Source organism: Triticum dicoccoides, chromosome 4B (genome assembly GCF_002162155.2).
Source record: "Triticum dicoccoides isolate Atlit2015 ecotype Zavitan chromosome 4B, WEW_v2.0, whole genome shotgun sequence".
NCBI lineage: Eukaryota > Viridiplantae > Streptophyta > Magnoliopsida > Poales > Poaceae > Triticum > Triticum dicoccoides.
Genome location: NC_041387.1, coordinates 545,012,586 through 545,034,981, shown reverse-complemented (window position 1 = coordinate 545,034,981; position 22,396 = coordinate 545,012,586). Strand labels below are relative to the sequence as shown.

Sequence of the window (22,396 nt, the reverse complement as noted above, 5' to 3'; positions counted from 1 at the left end):
GTCGTACACTACTTTCTATTTTCCATTGGAGTTCGATTGCACATTGAGCCAACGTGTGCATGACTGGACGGTCCAGGAAGGAAATCCTTCCTTTTCAGCTAGAAAAACTGCCAACATTTCAAAACTGCAACTTGATGAAGGGGCACATCACATACACCCATTTGCTCAAGTCCACTCTGGCCCATATGTGTTTTCTTCAATCACATTCAAGAACACAGAGAGAACTGAAACGCAGTTTCATTGTTCCTTCTATCACCTGTCGCTGAAACCGTTTGATTGTTTTTGCCGAAATGATTTACAAGTTCAGCAAGTGATGAGCTGCGAGAATAACCTATTCATTAGGTAGGCGTTTCCACGCTATGCTGAATGTGGTACAATTTTCGACGCAGATTCATAATTTGCAGCTTAGCTTATCTCTTGGCCCTCCAATTAAAATATAGGGGTTGACCTTCATCACAGGCGCCGGAGCTTCTCTGCATCTATATATAATGGACATTCCCTAGCTTCTGGACAATCACCACAAAGCAGCAGGCCTTTGTCTTTGTAGGCTGAGTGTCTCCAGTAGTCATCCTTGTGTGAGTTTTCTTTACTTCGTTCCATTAATTCTTCATGGTTACGAAAGATATGCAGTTATACCGAAAAAGGCTTTCGCCCCGCTTTATAAATAAAATCAGTGGTGTTGGGTCCTTCCATTCTTGATATATATTTCATGCATGAGTGTTCTGATTTCTTCCTTCGGTTCTGAAGAAAAACATCTCTGGTCTTGGCTTTCTAGCTTACTGTAACTTCTTTCATTCAGTCCAGAGCTTAGTTGCACCGTGGATGTAGCTGGTCATGCATGTACATGCGTTTGTGTATCAGTACTGTTGTGTATGCTTTATTTGATCTGTAGTGCTGATGATTTTTCCATCAGAAACATACATGGAGAGTTCATGTGTATCCAACGTCACCATTCGCAGTGTATTGTAAATTATCTCTTTCGGCATAGGGATTGATGTTCTGCTTCATTTACAGGCAGACGTATCCATCTGCACATAGGCACAAGCAACCTTGTCGGTGATAATGCCAAGAACCGTGTCCGACGGAGGTGAAGACTTTGATGGCGACGTCTCCAGTCAGCCGGGGTCGCGCCGTCACACAGACAGCAACAGCACTCACCACCACCATGGCTACAAGGTCGGGTTCCCGCCGGTGAAGGGCCTCTTCGCGGAGTTCGCTGATGGGGTGAAGGAGACGTTCTTCGCCGACGACCCGTTGCGGGAGTACAAGGACCAGCCGAGGTCCAAGAAGCTGTGGCTCAGCCTGGTGCACCTCTTCCCGGTGCTGGACTGGGGCAGGAGCTACACCTTCGGCAAGTTCAAGGGGGACTTGGTCGCCGGCCTCACCATCGCCAGCCTCTGCATACCTCAGGTATAGTAGGTGTCTATTCTTCTTGCATGCAGCAATCACGGTACAGTTGTTTGATTTATCTTACATGCGCTCTCCAATGGTGTCTTATCTTACACCAGGATATTGGTTATGCCAAGCTTGCCAACCTGCAACCACACGTTGGACTGTGTAAGTTCACATAAAACACGGTAGAATGCCCAGTTTTGCTCCTGCAAATATGCATGCAGCTAGAATGACCAGAGTTTTGCTGGATCCTTTTTGCAGACAGTAGCTTCGTCCCGCCTTTGATATACGCCCTGATGGGCAGTTCCAGGGACATAGCCATCGGTCCAGTGGCCGTCGTGTCGCTGTTGCTCGGCACTCTCCTCCAGGAAGAGATCGACCCGGTAAAGAATCCACTTGAGTACAGCCGGCTGGCGTTCACCGCAACCTTTTTTGCGGGGATCACTCAGGCAATGCTCGGATTCTTCAGGTGAGCATGGCCCCCCGGTGCCTGTTAACTTTCCAGTTCACGATGACATGTTGGCATGAACACTTGAATACCTCATCTATTTTATGTAGTCTCTGACCGGGCTCTGCTGCAGGCTAGGGTTTATCATAGAGTTCTTGTCTCACGCGGCAATCGTCGGGTTCATGGCGGGTGCCGCCATCACCATTGCCCTTCAGCAGCTGAAAGGCTTACTTGGCATCGCGAAATTTACTAAGAAGTCTGACATCATATCGGTCATGGAATCAGTATGGGGAAATGTTCACCATGGGGTAAGAATATCATACCTTTCGTATACATTTTACTTCTGGTATGAAATAAAATATTTCATAAAACTTACAATTGCAATGTTGATTCAGTGGAACTGGCAGACGATATTGATTGGATCGTCCTTCTTGGCGTTTCTTCTAACTACCAAATACATTGTAAGATAATAATATAACATGTGCAAAATTTCATCTTAGTTCTCCTTGACTATTTGTGATGATCATGCCGTTCCATTGGGATAATTCAGGCCAAGAAGAATAAAAAGCTCTTCTGGGTTTCTGCAATCGCTCCTCTCATTTCAGTGGTCATATCCACCTTTTGTGTGTACATCACCCGTGCAGACAAGCAGGGTGTTGCAATTGTAAGTCGTACTTGACTACATACCACTTTTTCCATCAGAGTATCTGTGGTAACAAGTTAGTTGAAGACAACAATATGGGCTAATCACTAATTAATTGCAGGTCAAGAATATAAAACAAGGCATCAATCCACCTTCATTTCATCTCATATATTGGTCTGGCCCATACTTGGCGAAAGGATTCAGAATTGGTGTAGTATCTGGAATGGTTGCCCTTACGGTAATAAAAACTTCATTACCATTTCAGTTTCAATTTTTTCTGCGTGGATTTTTTTTTAAGGATATCCAACAATGTCAAAACCAATGCAAACCTTTTAGGAAGCAATTGCAATTGGAAGAACATTTGCTGGCATGAAGGACTACCAAATAGATGGGAACAAAGAAATGGTGGCTCTAGGAACCATGAACGTTGTTGGTTCAATGACTTCGTGCTACGTAGCCACAGGTGACTACTAATGTAGTTTTAAATTGGTACCTATCCCATACAAATATAGCATTCTACTGAAAAGATATGTTCGCTGCAGGTTCTTTCTCACGATCAGCAGTCAATTACATGGCTGGCTGCAAAACAGCAGTATCCAATGTTGTAATGGCAATTGTAGTGATGCTCACACTGTTATTGATCACTCCATTGTTCAAGTACACGCCCAATGCCATTCTGGCTTCTATCATCATAAATGCAGTGGTTAACCTAGTTGACTATGAGACAGCCTACCTTATATGGAAGGTTGATAAAATGGACTTCGTGGCATTGCTAGGAGCATTCTTTGGGGTCGTATTTGCATCAGTGGAGTACGGCTTGCTCATTGCGGTGCGAACTACTACAATTTTTGTCATGTTAATTACAACTGAATTCCTCCTATTGACATGCTTAATGAATGTGGATCTTGCATGGAATAGGTTGCAATATCTCTTGGAAAAATTCTACTCCAAGTAACACGGCCGAGAACAGCTTTACTCGGTAACCTTCCAAGAACAACGATCTATAGGAATGTTGAACAATACCCAGAAGCTGCCAAGGTGCCCGGGATTATGATTGTCCGAGTGGACTCAGCCATCTACTTCACAAACTCCAATTATGTTAAAGAGAGGTAAAGTTCTTTTCTACAAGATTTTACTGAGTTATTTCAGTCACTGGCATGATTACTAGTATAGGAACTAATAATCTTATTTTTCAGAATCCTAAGATGGCTGAGGGACGAGGAGGACCAACAACAGGAACAGAAGCTGTACAAAACAGAGTTTCTCATTGTTGAGCTATCTCGTAAGGAGACAAGGATTTACTATATTTTATAATAAGGAAAATACTATTTTATTTATTTATTTCTAAACACTGATCTACTAACTCTTCAACAGCGGTAACTGATATCGACACGAGTGGAATCCATGCCTTGGAGGAGTTGCTGAAAGCACTTGAAAAGCGCAAAATTCAGGTAAAATACCAAAAACTAGGAGCAGAATTGTATAACTATTAGTTGCTACAGCAAGAATGTTCATGGAAGAAACACTTAATTAAGAACAAAATCCATGTGTGCCACTTACAGCTGATCCTCGCCAATCCCGGGCCAACAGTGATTCAGAAGCTGCGATCAGCGAAATTCACGGAGCTCATCGGCGACGACAAGATATTCCTGTCGGTCGGCGATGCGGTGAAGAAATTTGCTCCAAAGTCAGCCCTGAACGTCTGAAGAAGGTGCGTCGAGCGAAGCATTGTACAGGCGATGCAAAGAGATGTGTTGGTGTTATTTTTATAGAGCAAGGAACACAGAGGTACACGCCATAGTTCGTGCAAAGGTAAATAATGGAGGTGTGTGGAGTTGGAGCGCATCAGGTTTGCAAGGTGTGGTTGGTGAGAAAGGGGGAGATGGTGGCCTAGTTGGACATCTGCATCAGTGTGCCGTGGTTGTGGTGTGTGTTGGCGAGCAGTTGGATGGAGGTTTATTATGACCCATCTTTGGGGTTTTCTTCCCTCTCCAGTTTTTGGATCTGTATCATTGTATCTTGTTAGTGTTTGTACTTCAAGGCTTTATAAAGAGGTTTTGCATTTGGCTGAGTGGAATGGATACACTAAAGATTCCTACACTACTCCGATAAGATGAGTTGCTTGCTTGTGCATTCTAGCTTTGGGGTATTAGAGCGTCTCTAGCCGATCTTTCAAAACTCCCTCATCGTATTCATCATCCTCTAATCTAATTCCTTACTTTTTTAGGAAATAGAGTTTGTCCATCTAGCCGATCTTTCCAAAAAAAAAAAAAGCCGAACACAAAATTTTCACACAAATTCATTTGAAACACGCATTTAAACTATTTCATTGGATAATTAAATGACAATACCACATTAACATCAAACCTAACATACTTGAACAGTTAATTACCAAGTACATTTCCACTACACCAACGTTAAACGAGCTAAAGCATCACCAGATAAGCGGAGCTCTACTCCTGGTTGGAGGGGATATTGATCACCCCACGCCGGAGCCGTCGACCTCATCGTCATTGGCGGCGGGCTGAATCCATGACATCAGTCCTTGCAACATTCATTGTCACAATGCCTGAATGACGAGCACAAGATTTTGGTAGAGGTACACATACAGCTCTACAACATATACTGAAAATCGCTTCCTTCGAATGAGCTTATACATACAAGGTTAACTGGGCGGAACGGTTCAGTCCTGGATGTCGCTCCCCAGGCGATGCCAGGAGCCAAACCCTAGCGCCGCCACTAGTCGCCGTCTAATGTGACCTCCCTTGCTGCCACTGCCTCTAGCCTCTGCTGCGGTGGCGGCAGGCCCTATTTCCGAAGGAGGTTGGGTTTCCTCGGGGAGGCGCGCCAAAGGTGGAGGTCGTCCCATGTGAGGGGACGCTGACGGGGAAAAGGAAGGAAGGGCGGCAGCCCTAGTGTTTTTCTCCAGTCCAACTCACTAACCTTACTACTGCCGGTCGTCCTCGATCAGGCCGCCGACAAGTTCCGTACTCCTTCATCGGCGGTCTTCACGGATTGGTGCATGGCACTCCTGGAATTCTGGACCGGATGGGATCCGGTCATGCGCGTCCGGAAACATCAACCGTGTGGCTTCAAGGGGGAACATCGTGAAGCTCCGGTTTCCATCGACACCATGGGGTACATCAGCATATATGCCGCAAACTCCATGATGTTGATAGAGGTGGGGAATGTCAAGGTGGCTAAGATTGGAAGACCAAAAGATCTCGATGGCTCAAGTCGAGTTTGAGACTGTTAAGTAACGGCGGAGCTGGGGGTCTTGGATGCGATGAAAACAATGCTTCAGAGGTTGTTATGTGGGTACGGTCCTGCTGTTGGACGATGTTCTTGTGCAAACCGCACGCGTGATGCCTGTGAGCCTGGTGATTAGGCAGCGGTGGCCTCGGCAAGTGGGGATGGCAGCACTTGGGGACTTCAATTTTAGTGGTGCTCCTTGAGTAAGAGTCTCGATTTCCAGGGTGAAAACTCTAGGTCTGACCTTCATTGGTTGTACCTGGCGAGAGCTCGGAATTTCTCCAGGGTGAAAACCTTAGATATGTTGATCGGGCAGTGAAGGCGCTTGTGCACTGTTTGCTTCCTAGAGGCGTCACTTTTGAAGAACCTCCTTTGTAGTTCGGATGCTGTCATTGGTGGTGGTTTGGGTTCGGCTGCTGCGAGTGGTTGATCATTGTGGTTGGGTCTTTTTTTCTTTCTTCTTTTTTTATCCTTTTGGTTGTGTGCATCCTTGAAGTCTCTAGTTCTTGACATTAGTTTGGTGCAGAGACTGGGTGGAACTGATATCTTTGATATTAATATACTCTCTTTGTCGAAAAATGCACAAGGTTAACTCATGACTAAATTTTCAGCTCTGGTCTAGAAATAGAACAGACATACTTCCTCTGTCCAAAAATAAGTGTCTCAAGCTTAATACAACTTTGCATTAAAGTTAGTACAAAGTTAAAACATTTATTTTGGGACGGAGGTAGTATTTATTTACTAGAACTGGTAAGGATTTCCTCCAAATATTTGATCCATGGCTGAGGGAAGCACAACAGTACAACACAGCAATACATCATTGACAACGCTGCCTTGTGTAGGCATGCAGTTACTCATCCTTTCCATGATTGTTCAAGTGGCCTACTGATCAAACTCATAGAGGGGATAAAATATACTAGTTTCTTCAACGTAGTTGTGGACTTGTGCACGAGCTCCTCTGCTTATGGCATGTTACAACATACTCTACTTAACAAGCTGTCTCCGGGACGAGGCAGGCCCCAATAATGCAGTTGTTAATTCTAATTATGCACCGTCGACAGAGCATGATCTGCAGCAGGATCAGACTGGAGATCAACAAAGCCAGTCGTCGCAAAACAGATCGATTGCTTAATGCAGCAGGATCAAACTGGAGATCGACAAAGCTAGTCGTCGCAGAAACAGATCGATTGCTTAACTACTAGTTGATGAGATGCTGCTATATTTTATCCCCTTTATGACTCTGATCAATAGGCCCCTTGAACAGCCTTGAAAGGATGAGTGTAACTGCATGTCTGCATGCATGCATACACAAGCCAGGGTAAACAGCAACTAGCCAGGTTATGATATGATGTCTTGATAAACAGATGAAAGCCACCAGGGAGAGCTCATAGCCAGTCTGCTTGTTCAGCAGATAGAGCAGATGCACATTCTTTCAACTCCGGTTGTGTTCTGCAAGATAATTTACAAGTTGAGCGAGTGACGAGCTGTGAGAATAACCAGTCCATCAGGTAGGTGTTTTCTGCATGCGCAATGTTTAATATGGCGCAATCCTCGACGTAGATTCATAATTTGCAGCCCACCAATCAAAAAAGAGGAGTTGACCTTTGATGGCGACGGGAGCTTCTCCGCATCTATGTATAATGAACATTCCTTGGCTTCTGAGCAATCAACACAAAAGCAGCAGGGCTTTTCATCGCTGTGTAGGTTCTCCTTCCTTCCTCCATTCTTCATTGTTCTGACTACTGAATGATACATCAGTCCTGCTGGGTGCTCCATTCTTGATATATATTGTTGTTGTTCATGCATAAGTTTCGAATTCCTTCCTTCGGTTCTGAAGAATAGCATTCTGGTCTTGGTTTTCTTACTGTAAGTAAAACAATTCCATTTGATTCGGAACTGAGACCTTACTTGCACCATGCATGTAGCTGGTAATCGTGCTTGTTCATGCGTTTGTATGTGCTCGTTCATGGATGTTTAACTTCACTTCTCACTACTTCACTTACAGACAGACACTCCCATCCTGCACCGGCGTGCAGTGCAAAAACTTCGGCGACAATGTCGAGAACCATGGCGGACGGAAGTGAAGACGTCAATGGCAACATCTCCAGGACAGGGTCGCACCGCCAGACAGACTACCATGGATACAAGGTCGGGTTCCCGCCGGCGAAGGGCCTCTTTGCGGAGTTAGCCGAAGGGGTGAAGGAGACCTTCTTTGCCGACGACCCGCTGCGGGAGTACAAGGACCAGCCGAGGTCCAAGAAGCTGTGGCTCAGCCTGGTGCATCTCTTTCCGGTGCTGGACTGGGCCAGAAGCTACACCTTCGGCATGTTCAAGGGGGACTTCGTCGCCGGCCTCACCATCGCCAGCCTCTGCATACCTCAGGTAACAAACTAGCAAACTTAGCAAAGCAGCACCGTAGCCTCCACTGGCTTGTCAACGTACTCTGACATGTGCTCTCTCATGCTATCTTACATCAGGACATCGGTTACGCCAAGCTTGCTTTCCTGCCAGCACATGTTGGGCTCTGTAAGTTCAAGATATCTTTTCATCAATGTTGAGATTTCAGGATTTCCAGTTTTGCTCCTGCAAGTCTGCAACTATAATGACCAGAATGTTGCCGATTTTCGTTTGCAGACAGTAGCTTCGTTCCACCTCTGGTATACGCTGTGATGGGCACTTCCAGGGACATAGCAATCGGTCCCGCGGCCGTCCTGTCGCTGTTGCTCGGGACTCTCCTCCAGGAAGAGATCGATCCGGTTAAGAATCCATATGAGTACAGCAGGCTGGCGTTCACCGCGACATTCTTCGCAGGGATCACTCAGGCAATGCTCGGATTCTTCAGGTGAGCGTGGGTGGTCCCTGGTTTACTGACCTGCCACTTCCAGTTTCTGATGTCATATGGCATGGACACCTGACAGTCTCTGAACCGACTCGATTGATCTGCTGCAGGCTAGGGTTTATCATAGAGTTCTTATCTCATGCAGCCATCGTTGGTTTCATGGCGGGTGCAGCCATCACCATTGGCCTTCAGCAGCTGAAAGGCTTCCTTGGCATCGCAAAATTCACCAAGAAGTCTGACATCATCTCAGTCATGGAATCAGTATGGGGAAATGTACACCATGGGGTAAGAATATCCTACCTTCCATATATTCTGTTACTCTTGTCATGAAGACCAATATCTCATCAACTTGTCCTTGTGCTGTTGTTGATTCAGTGTAACTGGCAGACGATATTGATTGGAGCATCCTTCTTGGCGTTTCTTCTAACTACCAAATACATTGTAAGATTAATACTACATGTTCAGAATTTCATCCTGGTTCTCCTCGACTATTTGTGATGATCATGTTGTTCCACTGGGATAATTCAGGCCAAGAAGAATAAAAAGCTCTTCTGGGTTTCTGCAATCGCTCCACTCATTTCAGTGATCGTATCCACATTCTGTGTGTTCATCACCCGTGCAGACAAGCAGGGTGTTGCAATTGTAAGTCAACTTGAGTACTCGCAACTTCTGCCATCAGAAATTTCAGTAGTAACAAATTAATTGAAGATACCTATGTGGATTAATTACTGGATAATTGCAGGTCAAGGATAGAAAGGAAGGCATCAATCCACCATCATTTCATCTCATATATTGGTCTGGCCCATACTTAGCAAAAGGATTCAGAATTGGTGTAGTAGCCGGAATGGTCGGCTTAACGGTAACAAAACCTTTATGGCCTTTTTAGTTTCAATTGCATGGAACTTTTTTAGCATACCCAGCAATGTGTCAAAACCAATGCAATCTTTTTTAGGAAGCAATCGCAATTGGAAGAACATTTGCTGCCATGAAGGACTACCAAATAGATGGGAATAAAGAAATGCTGGCCCTAGGAACAATGAACATTGTTGGTTCAATGACTTCATGCTACGTAGGCACAGGTGACTACATTTTTAGTAGAAAAAAGTTACATACCCCATATATAGCATTCTACTGACAAGATATGTTCCCTGCAGGTTCTATGTCTCGATCAGCAGTCAATTACATGGCTGGCTGCAAAACAGCCATATCCAATGTTGTTATGGCAATTGTAGTGATGCTTACGCTGTTGTTGATCACTCCATTGTTCAAGTACACACCCAATGCCATTCTAGCTTCTATCATCATAAATGCAGTGGTTAGCCTAGTTGACTATGAAACGGCGTACCTTATCTGGAAGGTTGATAAAATGGACTTCATGGCATTGCTAGGAGCATTCTTTGGGGTCGTATTTGCATCAGTGGAGTACGGCTTGCTCATTGCGGTGCGAACTACTACAATTTTTGTCATGTTAATTACAACTGAATCCTCCTACTGACCTCGCTGATGATTGTGGATCTTGCATGGAATAGGTTGCAATATCTCTTGGCAAAATTCTTCTCCAAGTAACACGGCCAAGAACAGCTTTACTCGGTAACCTTCCAAGGACAACAATCTACACGAATGTTGAACAATACCCAGAGGCTAGCAAGGTACCTGGGGTTATGATTGTCAGAGTGGACTCAGCCATCTACTTCACAAACTCCAATTATGTTAAAGACAGGTAAACTTCTTTTTACAAGATTTAATGATCTATTGGCATGATTACTAGTATAGGAACTTATATTCTATTTTCAGAATCCTGAGATGGCTGAGAGACGAGGAGGAACAACAGCAGGAACAGAAGCTGTCCAAAACAGAATTTCTCATTGTTGAGCTATCTCGTAAGGAGACAACGGATTTACTGTATTTTATAATAACAAAGTTACTAATTAATTAGTTGCTTTTTTGCTAACGGTTTATAACACTGATCTACTAACACTCCAACAGCGGTGACTGATATCGACACAAGTGGAATCCATGCCTTGGAGGAGTTGTTGAAAGCACTTGAAAAGCACAAAATTCAGGTAAAATGCCAAAAACTATGATCAGAATTGCACAGCTACTAGCTGCTACCGCAAGAATGTTCATGGAGAAACACTTTACTAAGAAAAAAAAACCATGTATGCCACTTACAGTTGATCCTCGCCAATCCCGGGCCGGCAGTGATCCAGAAGCTGTGGTCAGCAAAATTCACGGAGCTCATTGGCGATGACAAGATATTCCTCTCTGTAGACGACGCGGTGAAGAAATTTGCTCCGAAGTCAGCCCTGAACGTGTGAAGAAGATGCGCCTAACAAAGCGATGTACATGTGAAGCAAAGGGATGTGTTGGTGCTGTTTTTTATAGAGCAAGGAGCATACAAGTGAATGGCATAGCTTGTGTAAAGGTAAATAATGGAGGTGTTCAGAGTTGGAGCATGTCAGGTTTGCAAGATGCGGTTGGAGGAAAAGGAGAAGATGGTGGCCTAGCTGGACATCTACATCAGTGTGCGTGGTCGTGGTGTGTGTCAGCGAGCAGTTGGATGGAGGTTCATATCATAATCCATCTTTGGGGTAATTTTTCTCCCCGGTCTTTGGATCCACACCTCTGTATCTTGTTAGTGTTTGTACTTCAAGTTGAAGGCTTCATAATGAGGTTTGGCATTTTGGCCCAGTGGTATGGTGCACTAGATTGCGAGGCATGCTCGAACTTGTGTGAGTAATAAGGATACTAAAGGTTCAAACACTGTACTCTGATAAGATGAGTTGCTTGCTTGCGCATTTCAGCTCTGGGGTATTGAACCAAACACATGGCGTGCATGTGTGAACTTTGCTATTGACTAGCAATGGCATGCATGTGTAAGCTGTCGAGTGCTCACTGTTGCCACAAAAGGCGTAGCGATGCCTATAGTACTTACTCAAATTTGCTTGACCACCGCAGCCAAGCACCGAGATAGGTGAGCTCACCGTCTCCGTCCGCCGCCGCCGCCACTAGTCCGTTCAGCACGAGCCGATTAATCGTCGCCGCCGTCCGCTTTCCGACGCTACACAGTAGGAAGCAGCAGACGCGCTTGCTCGGCGGGACGAGACAACAGCGGCTGGCTCGCCTGCGCCGCCAATGCCTCGGCTGCCGCGGTGGCGCCCGTGCCGTGCGGGTGCGGCCGACGAGCCCCGTGGTCACAAATATTTTTTTTGAGGGGTCCCCCCGTGGTCACAATTTGGGCCTATGTTTTCCGTTCCGTGGTACTAAGTTTGGGCCTGAGAATAACACCGACGGCCCATATCTCTCTTTTCTCTTCTTCGTGGAGCTCCCTCCCTCCCATGGAAATCCCCCGCCTCCAATTCCTACTCCTCCCCCAATGGCTGCTCCCACCTCTCGCCACCGTCTCCCCTCTCCGTCCTCACACGCGCCGCCACCGCCGCCCACCTCAGACCGCTCTCCCCTCTCAGACCCATCCTCCCTCCGCTCCTCTCCGCCCAATGTTCGAGCAGCCGCCCTGATTAAGCGCGCCCGCAAAGGCCTACACAGGCCGCCTGCGGATTGGCACCGCAGCACCCTGCTCGCCGCTCTCACGCCTACGCAGGCCGCCCGCGTCGCAGCCTCTCAGCTGCAGAGGGCCCAAGATGGGTCTCTTCGCGTATAGCACCCTGTTGATCCACCTGAGCAGGCTCTAACATGACGGCCACGGTCATGGACAGGTACCCACCAGCTTCTCAGAGAGGGTTTGAAGCCAAATTTACTTATCTATAGCGCCGTGATCAATGCATTGTGCAAGGATGGTAATGTTAGGCATGCAGAGTCTATCATGAACGAGATGTCTGGGTCTAGGATGAAGCCCGGCACATTCCACCTACACGTCAATTGTTCTTGGGGTTTTCAATAGAATGGATAAGGAGGGGTGTGTGCCAAACGCCGTGGCATACTCAACCCTAGTCAATACGCTGTGCAGTAGTGTGAAGGTGAATGAGGCATTGGGTTTGATTGGCAAAATACACCGGTGTGGTGTTTTGCTGTCCCTATTGCTGCATTATATGTGACATAGGCTGCATTCATTCAAGATGCCTGGAAGCTGTTTGTTGATATGAAAAAGAAGGCATGCAGACTAACTGTGTATACGTGCACATCACTTATAGGTGGGCACTTATTCAGTCAAAAAAAATCACTTATAGGTGGGTGGTGTGTGTCAAGGATGGCCATTAGACTATTTCATAGGATGGCAGGAGATGGTGTGCTCCCTAATACGGTGACATATAATGGTTTGATGAATGTTCTGGTAGACAGTTGGAGGATAAAAGAAAAATGGATTCTGCACTTACTGTTTGTAATGTGATGCAGGGACATGGTTGTTTACCTAACACCGTGACTGACATACAATGTACTGATCAAGGGCTATTGCACAATTGGTAATACCGATAAGGCAATATCCATGCTGATCAATATGTTGGAGGGCAAAGATGAAATTTCAGTCTTCTGTTCTTAATTAGCAGAACTGGATCTTGGACTATCTCAACAGTTGTATGATGCATTGTTTTCTGGATTAAGCAGAAGTCAGAGATGGTTTAAGGCAGAGAAGCTGTACAGACGCATGGTTGGTTAGGGTTTATGCCCAAACCAGGAGGCATATAATTAGTTGTTATTTCACTTTTGAGAGCCCTGAAAGTTGACCTGACTATGGATGTATTCAGACATATGTCTGCTCAGTGTCGTGAACTCCACCTTGTTGGTTATAAAGAACTAATATGTGCTTTATGCCAATTTCATAGAAGAAATGAAGCCCAATTTGTTTTTGAAGACATGCTATCGAGGAATTTTAGTTTTGATGACATTGTATGGACTATTCTCATCAATGGACTGATTGGGGCCGGATACAAAGACTTGTGCATGGAGTTTCTGCACATTATGGGAAAAAAATCATCATACGCCTAGCTTCTGTATGTGCACAATTGTAGCAAGGGAAGCATTGAAAGAGTAGCCATAGAATCAGCTGGACTTGATGCACTGCAGCAATTTGGGATTCTCTTGTGATGCCTCATGTGCCAGAGCTGTTAATCTGGAGTGAATTAGATGGCTAGAGGGACCTTTTCTTTGTTTTGCTACTTGGTCTTCCTCGATCCTTGTTATCTATTCGCAAGGCTTCCGCATTGTGCTTCCAGTGAGATCAAAGAATGCCTATGTGCAGCAAGTTTCATATCCAGTTTAGCTGTTACACGCTGAACATTCCCATCATTCTGCACTCTAACACTGAATCACTGATTACCAACCTCTATTTCAAACCGCAGGTACGGACTTCAATTCCTGTGCTTAAATCCTAATTTCCTATATCCTGTGATTGTCCTGTAAAGTTGTGATGCATAATACCTTCAAGATTCTGGTTGTGTTTAGGATTCCTAGGGATTGTCAGAAATGGGAGCCAGAGTTGGAAGACCCAAAAGATCAATTCCGTGAATACTTCCCGATTGGCCCTTTAATTGGAAAGTGGTACAAGATGCATCAGGTGATATACCTCTTACACTGTCCGCATTTTGCATAGGCATAAAAAAAAGCTGTTTTCCCTGCCATAAACTGAGACTGAAAACATATGCACAGTGTAAAGCTGTTACCAATTTCCTGGACTCTATTTGGACAAGTCCCTTGCGAGTTGCGAGCATGGTTGCCTTGCTCACTGCTTGTGGGCATGGGAAATCAGCCACCTTTGGTCTTGCTATTGCTAGAGCCATCGCAGGTGGGTAAGCTCAACCAGATGAGCCTCCCCATATGAGCATGCCTTGTTGGGATTTAGCTTCTACTTAGGCCAAAGGGGCGGACCACGGTGCTCCTATGCAAGCCAACACGATGGAAAGCAGCACGCAAGCCTCTGACATAAATGTATGAATGCAGCAGGCACAACATGTCAACAACTTGGGGCCTCCTTGGGCTTTAACGATGGCCACCCCCGCAGCTTGACGACGAGCTGCTCAAAAAAGGGTGTTGTAATGTCAGAGGCCTAGATCTCTCGCTTAGTCCATTGGAGATGATTAGTGAAGATGATTAGTAAGGATGTCTAGTTAGTTGGAAAGATATGTTCAGTTAGCAAGATAGATATATGGTTTGTTAGGAAAGTCGAGATTCTGTTCTTAGGCATTATTAAGTCGAGGCTTCCCTATAAAAGGGACACCATGTACCTCATAAGGATTATCGAATAGATGGGAATAAACTAGTACCCCCTCTGTAAATTAATATAAGAGTGTTTAGATCACTAAAGTAGTAATCTAAACGCTCTTATATTAGTTTACGGAGGGAGTAGTAAATATCTAATCCCCGTCCCCAACCTTCCCTCCCTCTGATCCCCGGCACCATGGCCGGCCAACCTTCGCTCCTCGGAGCTGTACCCCCAAACGTGTCACGTTCATCGGTCTTAGGATCGATACCAGTCCTAGCACATGAAAATCTGATACTCCATATATTTTGGTTTAGAATCTGTTCTGAAAACCAATTTTCTGTGTGTTTTCGAACTTCTAGAATTTTTCCTATTGCATCCTCAGAAGCTCCAGCCGTTTACTGGGGGCATCAACACCTACCATTTCTAGCTACTGGTTAGCTAAGCAGGGTATGGCTGGAACTCTTAAATATGCTGATATATCGCCTATATTGGTTCATGCATCAGTAATCACTACGCAAGAGCTGAGTGTAAACTCTACCTTTGGCAATTCAGCATGAACAACAAATTGCGATGCCAGGTCACCTCGAGTTGAACAGATGCATGCTCACTCGCAAAAAAAGATGCATGCTCACCGCTATTTCATTCAGTGGACTGACCTGCCCAAACTTATTTCATGGACGCCAATTGGTTCAGAAACCGTTATGCTGCTGGCCGTTACCAGCATGTACCAATACTTGAGTCTGAGAAAGAAAGAGTAACCAAACTTGTTTTGGGCTTTCATGCATGGTTGCAGCTTTGGAGAGTTTGAGTCGAAAACCTGTAGCAGAATCTGAGCGTGTTGCAAGTAAGGTCGTATATTTTCATGGTGCACCAGTGGATCCGTGACCCAACAACATTCAAGAGTGAAAACTCCATGTCCATGGCTCCAGCCTCCAGGGGACATGCGGGTAAATTGAGCAGTGAGAAGTGTGGAGCTTATAGCGAGGCCGACTGCTCCGCAACGTTGCCATATTCCAGCCCAGCTTTGGTCGCTTACCTGCCTGCCTGACTGCACAGCACACCACAGGAAGCGCGCGGTTAATTTACACGAGCGGATGCAGTAGGTCAGTAGATCCTCGTGACGCGCATTGAAAGAGGCTGCGAAAAGCCTGTGGCAATGCCTGAGCTCGCATGCTTGCACAGTGCGTACGATGGATTGGTCCCTGCGTGCGCCTGGTTCAGGTCCAATATTACGCATACGATGAGGCAGGAAAAGGCAAGGGGGGGGATGAAGAACCGCTGCGGCGGCGCAGCGAACTGCTGCCGGGGCATGCATGCCCTCGCTGAAGCCGATCTGCCACGCAGCCATTGGCCGCGGCGGCGGGGCCTCATCACGTGGCGCTGCTTCGGAGACCTTCGTCAGAAGCCTTTGTTTCGCTGGACACCGGTCAATATCTTCTTCTTTTTTCATTTTTTTTGTTGCGAATGACGCCGGTCAGTATCTAGCTAGCTAGCTAGTAGTAGTACTGCTGGCGCAAGCGACACGAAAACGACGAAGACAGCTAGGCCACACGATTCCTTCGACCATTCTATGCTCCACAAAATACTATCGATGTTGTACTACTGATATAAAAGTACTTGAATGTTTTGATTGAGTGTGTGTGCGCCAGTCACCAGCACGCTTGGGATGCTTTTGCATGCCCAGCAGGCATGTTTCCGGTTGATTCAAACCTCTGGTCTTTCTTCACCCTGTACGTATATTCAATTCAAATACTATTCGTTGTCGGCTCGGCTCAAAATTGATGAGATCACGGTTTGGGCACGCCATATTGAATAGCCTGGCCAGTTCCACTGTCCGTCCGCTTTGATCACGCGCTGTCCGTGATCCGCTTCAGCTCCTGACCGAGGAGCCTGTATACTTCGTGTCAGTAGACTACTAGTTAGCCCGTGCGTGATGCATGTGACGTTTCTTCTCCTTGCCATACTTCGAGTTGAGTAGTGTGTGCGTGTGACAACACGTAATACGTTTAATAATCCTAAACAATCTGCTGATGCGACGACATGCACGTATCTTTATATTTTGAAATGAGACTAGATATCATCTTTTATTTCCTCTCCACATACAGGAGATGTGTAACCCGCTTCTATGCGTATACTCCCATGTGTAGTGTCTCTGTCGTTAATCGGTTGTTACTCTGGTTCTCTATGAACTTGGGCCAACAATATTTTGTTACATTGACACATAGGAGGATCCCATGTGCAAAATTTTACTGAACAACAGCTCACAAATGTTCTTTTTACAATCAAAGTCAAGGTCATTTTGTCTGTCTTTATGAACATACGTGTGTATTTCGATAAAGAGAAACTAGTCGTATTCAAAGTCGCATTCTGAGAGATGCATGTGTCAACATCGACCATCCTAATAATGGACATGCTAATTACGTAAGCAAGCATATGCTCACCTTGAAGGTTCAGATAGGTAAAGTAGTGTGACTAGCTGGGAAAGCTCAAATTAAAGTAACCCAACAGGTAATAACTAGTGGTACTGCAAATAAGTCCGGAGCTTACAAGCCGTACGTACAAAATAACCAAAGAACAGCTAGCCGCAGCCCGCAGGGACGGCGTACGTACGTACGTAGACGATATTACAGATGAAGCGAGGTGTCCACGTCTACATCACCCCTATAGCCTGAATTCTGCATTCTCGGCACCTCCCCCCACGAGCTCGCCGCCGCCGCCGCGGGCTGCGACGCCTGGACGCCGCCGTTCCCGCCGAACCCGCTGTAGGCGGACGCGCCGTGCAGGGGCCTAGACGGCCGCACCAGGTCCGGGTGCAAGAACCACCTCGGCCGCTCGTCGCCGCTGGCCGCCGTCGGCTGCAGGCCAAGGTCCAGAGGCGCCGGCGGCAACGGGGAGCCGGCGCGGTCGGTGGCGTCGGCGGAGTGGTGCACCCGCTGCAGCTCCCTTCCCTCCCTCATCTCCTTGACCCTCTGCAGGTTCCTGAACCGCTCCTGGAGGAGGGCTATGGAGGACGTGTGGATGATCGACGGGGAGGCCTCATTGCGCCCCTGCCTTCTCATCGGAGAGATGGACTTGCTTACGAGTAGCTGGCCAGCAAGTGCTTCTTGTTGCAGAGCTAGGACTGGCTTAGCTCACTTGTAGTGGGTAGAGCGAGCTAGCTAGGTGGGTATGCGAGTGTGCGATGCGAGAGGGAGGGGTGGCGCTGTTTGGTCTGGTTGGAGCTAGCAAGCCGCAAATGGGCCGATCACTGGTTGAGGGGAGGTTGGAGGGGGCAGGCCGGGGTATATATATGTATGCGAGAGGGGAGGAGGCATCAGGCATGGGGGGTTTGCATAGCATAGATTGTCTGTCCTCTTGCACTAATACTCTCACACTGGCTAGCGGCTACTCATGATGATGCGTTCGTTTGGGTATGTATAGTGATTGCATGTGTTTCCGCGCCAGCTCAAATCCAAGGGATCCAATCCAAGGCCCGTCCACTTTGCTGGCAAGCTAAAGCGGTTCGAGGAGGAAGAAAGGGAAGGGAATCAGGGCGAGGGGTGGAAAGTCCAAGCGGGAAAATGCCTCCGGGCCGGGGTAGGGTGTATGCATGGACATGGACATGAACATGGATGGTGTGGCGCGTGCAGCTAGCTAGCTAGCGCTAGTGTAGTGGTCGTGGTAGTGGTAGGGGGTTGGGTTCGGTTGGGTTTGGTTTGGTGATTGGATGTGAGGCGCCACTTTTTAAAGTCGGGTGAGGCCGGGGAGGTAGTACAAATGGCCCTGGAGGCTAGCGCTTGGCGCGAGACAGCGGGGAGGAATATGGTCGTATAGGATTTCGTGGTGGTCTTTGTCCTCTAACCCTTGACGCCTCTCTTCTTTTTCGTTTTTTCTTTTAAACTCGGAAGGGTTGGTTGCATGCGAGCCCTCCTTGTCCCCGCCCTCCTTGTTCCCCAATCTTTATCGTTGCCTTGTTTGATGTCATGGACGTGGACGACCCTCGGCTCGATTGGGACAGGAGCTGCTCATCACCTCATCGATCACCAAGGTTATGTTATGTTATGTTAAGATAAGCTGGCCCATCGATCCATGCAGGAGTAGGAGTATATATCCATGCATGGCAGCGCATTCTATTCCCACTGCGGTTCTTGATTTCATAGTTAAATGTACGAAACCCTAGCTCGCTAGATGGCTTGGGGTTTTGCGCGGTGGAGCCGTGTGCCGTCGTGTGCGTAGGGGTTGGGGTGGCTTTGATGTTTTCTGTTGTTTGGTTGCTGTGTGGCCAAGGACGGGGTTAGTGCTCCAACCAATCGACCTGCCAGATGATGAGTTAAGGATCGGTGTAAATAAATAATACGTATCACTTACCTAGCCTATAGCCTTTGTGATTGCATGCGGATTCTGTTTTTTACTCGGTGCGGTTGGACTATTGGAGCAAGTTCACGCTTTCCAGGGGGTAGGTTTTGAGTTACCCCATTATTTTATGCTGTTTGTTCTAAAATGAGATCATGCTTGTCTACCCCCCAAAAAAATGGCAGAGTCGTAGGCCCAGATCGCATGCTATGCCAAGCGGGACAAGACAAGGGGCACAAACAGTGCGAGCTCCGTCCTTGCATGCTGACTGCTCTTTCTGTATTAATTTATGATTACTCCCTCTCCTGTAAGGATCAAAACTCATTACTTATGTGTACTATATCTTGCTCTTTTCCGTCTACTTTTAAGACCTGGCCTTGGTGCGACAAGCAAGCTTTGTGTATTCTGATTCCTCTGGCTCTGGCCCTGTGGGCGCGGGCGTAGGAGTAGTACATGCATGTGTGTGCATGTGTGGATGTTCAGCCAGGTACTGTGCGTAGGTGTTTCCTTTCCTTTGTTTGCCAGAAAGGGACCGGCCGTGTCACAGCTTACAGATCCATCCCAATTATGTTTATGTCATCATGCATGGGCCATCCATTGATCCATCACCCGTTACATTTACATCATTTGTGTCGTATAATAATTACGCGAATACAAATTAATATGTGTCAATGTCCTAATCCATGCTTGACAGCTTGAGTTTGATTATCGACAGAATCCAATGGTGGGGCCTTTGTTCAATCATATGCTCACACTAGCTTGTGCATCACTTGAATTGGGTGTGTAGCTAAGAAATGTGTGTTCGTGCATGGAGTAGTACAAACTGATCATGATCAGTACTCTTGGCCTAGAAAATCGACCATATATATTTGCATCACAAATGGGGAGGCTAGTTACCTACCACCCCGACATGACATTTACCGAGCCACCTCGATCAAGCTAATGTAAGATCTAATCAAATCATGCATGGATCGGCATCTCTCAATTTTAATTTTAATTTTGAGAAATTATGTGTCAGCGACTCGGCAAGCGTACGGTGCATGCATCGATCACTACCAACAAACAACGGGAAGGCATGCAGCCTCTGTGCCCTGAACCTACACACTGATCCGCCGTGCATGCATGCATGCATTGTATGCATGGCATGGCATGCACCCGATCCTAGATAGATCGAGGGCCCTTCCTTCTCTCACGTTATCCCCACCTGTCACGCTCTCTCGGCCTTCCATCTCAGCTATACCTCCAGCTGCTAGAACACCGATCCTCCGGCCGGTTCGATCCCGGTTCCCATGCCTCGCCGTCCCCGGATCCCCCGCCATTGCTGATCGGCACCAGTGCCTCTTGCCAACGTACGTACGTGTACCCTTTCGGAACCAAAGGAAGCATTGGGAGGGAGAAGGAGTAACTAAAGATACTTGGACAGCATGCAGCCACCTAAACATTCTATGGATTGACGTTAGGGCCTTCATTCACAGGATTCTGAAAATGCAGAAACAGAAAAAAACACAGAATTGAAATGTCAAGACGGACAATGTTACACTCTGTTTGGATGTTGATATTGAGGGCCATGGAATTGAATTGGCCCCAATATCAAATCTGCTTGACTTTGATATTGACATTGAACCCGAATTCTGTTGTTTGGATGTGCACAGAATTGCCACTTGGAATTTGGATGAGAGCCTCAATTCTGAAGCTTGTTTGGATGGTCATCCTCTACATTGGAATTGCTCATTTGTCATATGATGAAAACTGAACTTCCATGTAATGTTTGAAACTAAAATACATGCAATCTTCATTTATTTTTTGAATGACTATATACAAAGAATACAATCTACAATTATAAACAAGATGCACTTACCCAAAAACAACAATTATACAACACTTATTTGATAGCAGCACATACACAGCAGCAGCAGCACATATATATCAGCAGCAGCACTTATACATCATCAGCAGCACTTATACAGCAGTAACAGCACCAGATATATATAGCAGCACATATATATAGCAGCACATATACAACAGCAACAACACTTATACAGCAACAGCAACACTTACACAGCAGCAACAACAACATTTGTACAACAGCAGTAATACAACAAGAACAACAACACTTATAGATCAACACCATTTAGCTAACAACAAGACATAACATGCGAAATTCAAGTCTGATACAATAACATAGGAAATTCAAGTGCGATGAAATGAAGCACATAGTACATGTGTTTTTCATCATTACAATAACATAGTAACTTCAAACTAGTCAAACGTTGTTCTTCTCATTGAGCATCAACAACCATTCCTTCCTAAACTCCATGGGCAACTCCATAAGCGCTTGGAATAAGCGTTCACTAAGGATGAGTTTACCATATGCTCGCAACATGTCTGAACGAGCCAAGTCCGGGATCTTTTCAAGGGCAGCAATGATTTCAAGAGGAGGAGTAACCTTGGGCTGCTCTAGTGGCTCAAGTGACTTCAAAGCATCTTGGAAAGAACCCTTCATGTCTCCAAGCATGCACAAGATAGCATCGCCCGTTCGCTGCCTTTTTTGTGGCAATTCTGGAGAGGCTTCAACATCTACTACGTCTAGTTCTGCTGGTTGTGCTTCACTTTCAGCACCTGTCATTGCACCTTCACCGGTTGCATGATCTTTGGAGTATATTGTGCAGATTGCCTCCCAATTCTTCACTTCTTTGTTCTTGTAGCAAGTGCCTTCACATTAGCCTGCACACACATACAAAGTAAAACATTAGCCTGCATGTATATATATGACATAGAATAAATTAATTAACCATCATTTTTTTACCTCAACATATTTGTTCACACATCATCACTATCCATGAGTAGCTTGTTATTGACCCAATCCCAACCAAATCCACTCTGAGAAAGAATCTTGCTAATTGTAGCATAATGCTTGTCAAAAGTCTTAATCCTTAAACATATTTTATCCTTTGTGACCTTTAGTCCACACTTATCACATATTGCCTTTATAGCAGCATTGTAGACATGTGGCTTCCATCCATTTTGGGCTTGATCACCTCTATTGTGATGTTCAACAAAGACATCCAACAAAACCTTATCCATCTCATCATTCCATGTCAAGTAATCTCTACTATACTTCTTCTTTTTCTCTTCAACCATGGTGCTACAAGTAAAAAGTTTGAATAACAATTGACAAACAAAAGAGAACATATATTAATTGCTTTCTCATGATGATGATGTACAAAATATCCAAAAGTCACCATCCAATAGCTATGCACAAAAGAGAACATAACAGCGTCTAGCTAGCTCAAAAGAAAAGACATCATCTAGCCAATCCATCATCTAGCTAGC

The 22,396-nt window shown here is 46.0% G+C and overlaps 3 protein-coding genes and 1 long non-coding RNA gene across 5 annotated transcripts in view; 2 read left to right on the top strand and 2 right to left on the bottom strand.

Annotated features, from left to right (window-relative positions):
* LOC119291376 (sulfate transporter 1.2-like) overlaps positions 1-4,583 on the top strand; it is a 6,566-nt gene extending 1,983 nt beyond the window's left edge. Inside the window, exons 1-15 of one of the 2 annotated variants that reach the window (XM_037570129.1) lie at positions 148-342; positions 441-575; positions 1,015-1,410; positions 1,509-1,557; positions 1,654-1,861; positions 1,974-2,148; positions 2,236-2,301; positions 2,391-2,504; positions 2,605-2,721; positions 2,820-2,946; positions 3,026-3,312; positions 3,402-3,592; positions 3,680-3,765; positions 3,858-3,934; positions 4,046-4,583. In XM_037570129.1, coding sequence (XP_037426026.1) covers positions 1,063-1,410; positions 1,509-1,557; positions 1,654-1,861; positions 1,974-2,148; positions 2,236-2,301; positions 2,391-2,504; positions 2,605-2,721; positions 2,820-2,946; positions 3,026-3,312; positions 3,402-3,592; positions 3,680-3,765; positions 3,858-3,934; positions 4,046-4,189 — 1,989 coding nt within the window. In that variant the 5' untranslated portion in view covers positions 148-342; positions 441-575; positions 1,015-1,062 and the 3' untranslated portion in view covers positions 4,190-4,583. Of the gene's footprint in view, positions 1-147; positions 343-440; positions 576-1,014; positions 1,411-1,508; positions 1,558-1,653; positions 1,862-1,973; positions 2,149-2,235; positions 2,302-2,390; positions 2,505-2,604; positions 2,722-2,819; positions 2,947-3,025; positions 3,313-3,401; positions 3,593-3,679; positions 3,766-3,857; positions 3,935-4,045 lie in introns of those variants that run through there. The other variant, XM_037570130.1, reaches the window with a different exon arrangement.
* A 2,194-nt stretch (positions 4,584-6,777) lies between these two features.
* LOC119291374 (sulfate transporter 1.2-like) lies at positions 6,778-11,575 on the top strand. The gene is made up of 14 exons (XM_037570128.1): positions 6,778-7,435; positions 7,741-8,117; positions 8,213-8,261; positions 8,370-8,577; positions 8,685-8,859; positions 8,950-9,015; positions 9,103-9,216; positions 9,317-9,433; positions 9,527-9,653; positions 9,729-10,015; positions 10,104-10,294; positions 10,369-10,454; positions 10,561-10,637; positions 10,749-11,575. Exons 1-14 carry the CDS (start codon positions 7,369-7,371, stop codon positions 10,890-10,892), a joined length of 2,085 nt encoding a protein of 694 aa, XP_037426025.1. The 5' UTR covers positions 6,778-7,368; the 3' UTR covers positions 10,893-11,575.
* Positions 9,020-10,874, bottom strand: LOC119291375. The gene is made up of 3 exons (XR_005142371.1): positions 10,747-10,874; positions 9,920-10,227; positions 9,020-9,243 (listed from the first exon to the last, which is right to left on the bottom strand). It is a non-coding gene; the product is annotated as an uncharacterized LOC119291375 (long non-coding RNA).
* Positions 11,576-17,108: 5,533 nt separating the features above from the next.
* On the bottom strand, positions 17,109-18,310 carry LOC119293854. Its single transcript, XM_037572199.1, has one exon. It carries the CDS (start codon positions 17,788-17,790, stop codon positions 17,356-17,358), a length of 435 nt encoding a protein of 144 aa, XP_037428096.1. The 5' UTR covers positions 17,791-18,310; the 3' UTR covers positions 17,109-17,355.
* Between the last annotated feature and the right edge of the window lie 4,086 nt (positions 18,311-22,396).

Bases quoted from the DNA above. Each gene is read 5' to 3' on its own strand.
- LOC119291374 (XM_037570128.1), top strand. From the start codon at position 7,369: ATGTATAATGAACATTCCTTGGCTTCTGAGCAATCAACACAAAAGCAG. The intron at 8,262-8,369 runs GTAAGTTCAAGA...TTTCGTTTGCAG, and splicing joins GCCAGCACATGTTGGGCTCT to ACAGTAGCTTCGTTCCACCT. The intron at 10,455-10,560 runs GTAAGGAGACAA...ACACTCCAACAG, and splicing joins TCTCATTGTTGAGCTATCTC to CGGTGACTGATATCGACACA.
- LOC119293854 (XM_037572199.1), bottom strand. From the start codon at position 17,790: ATGAGAAGGCAGGGGCGCAATGAGGCCTCCCCGTCGATCATCCACACG.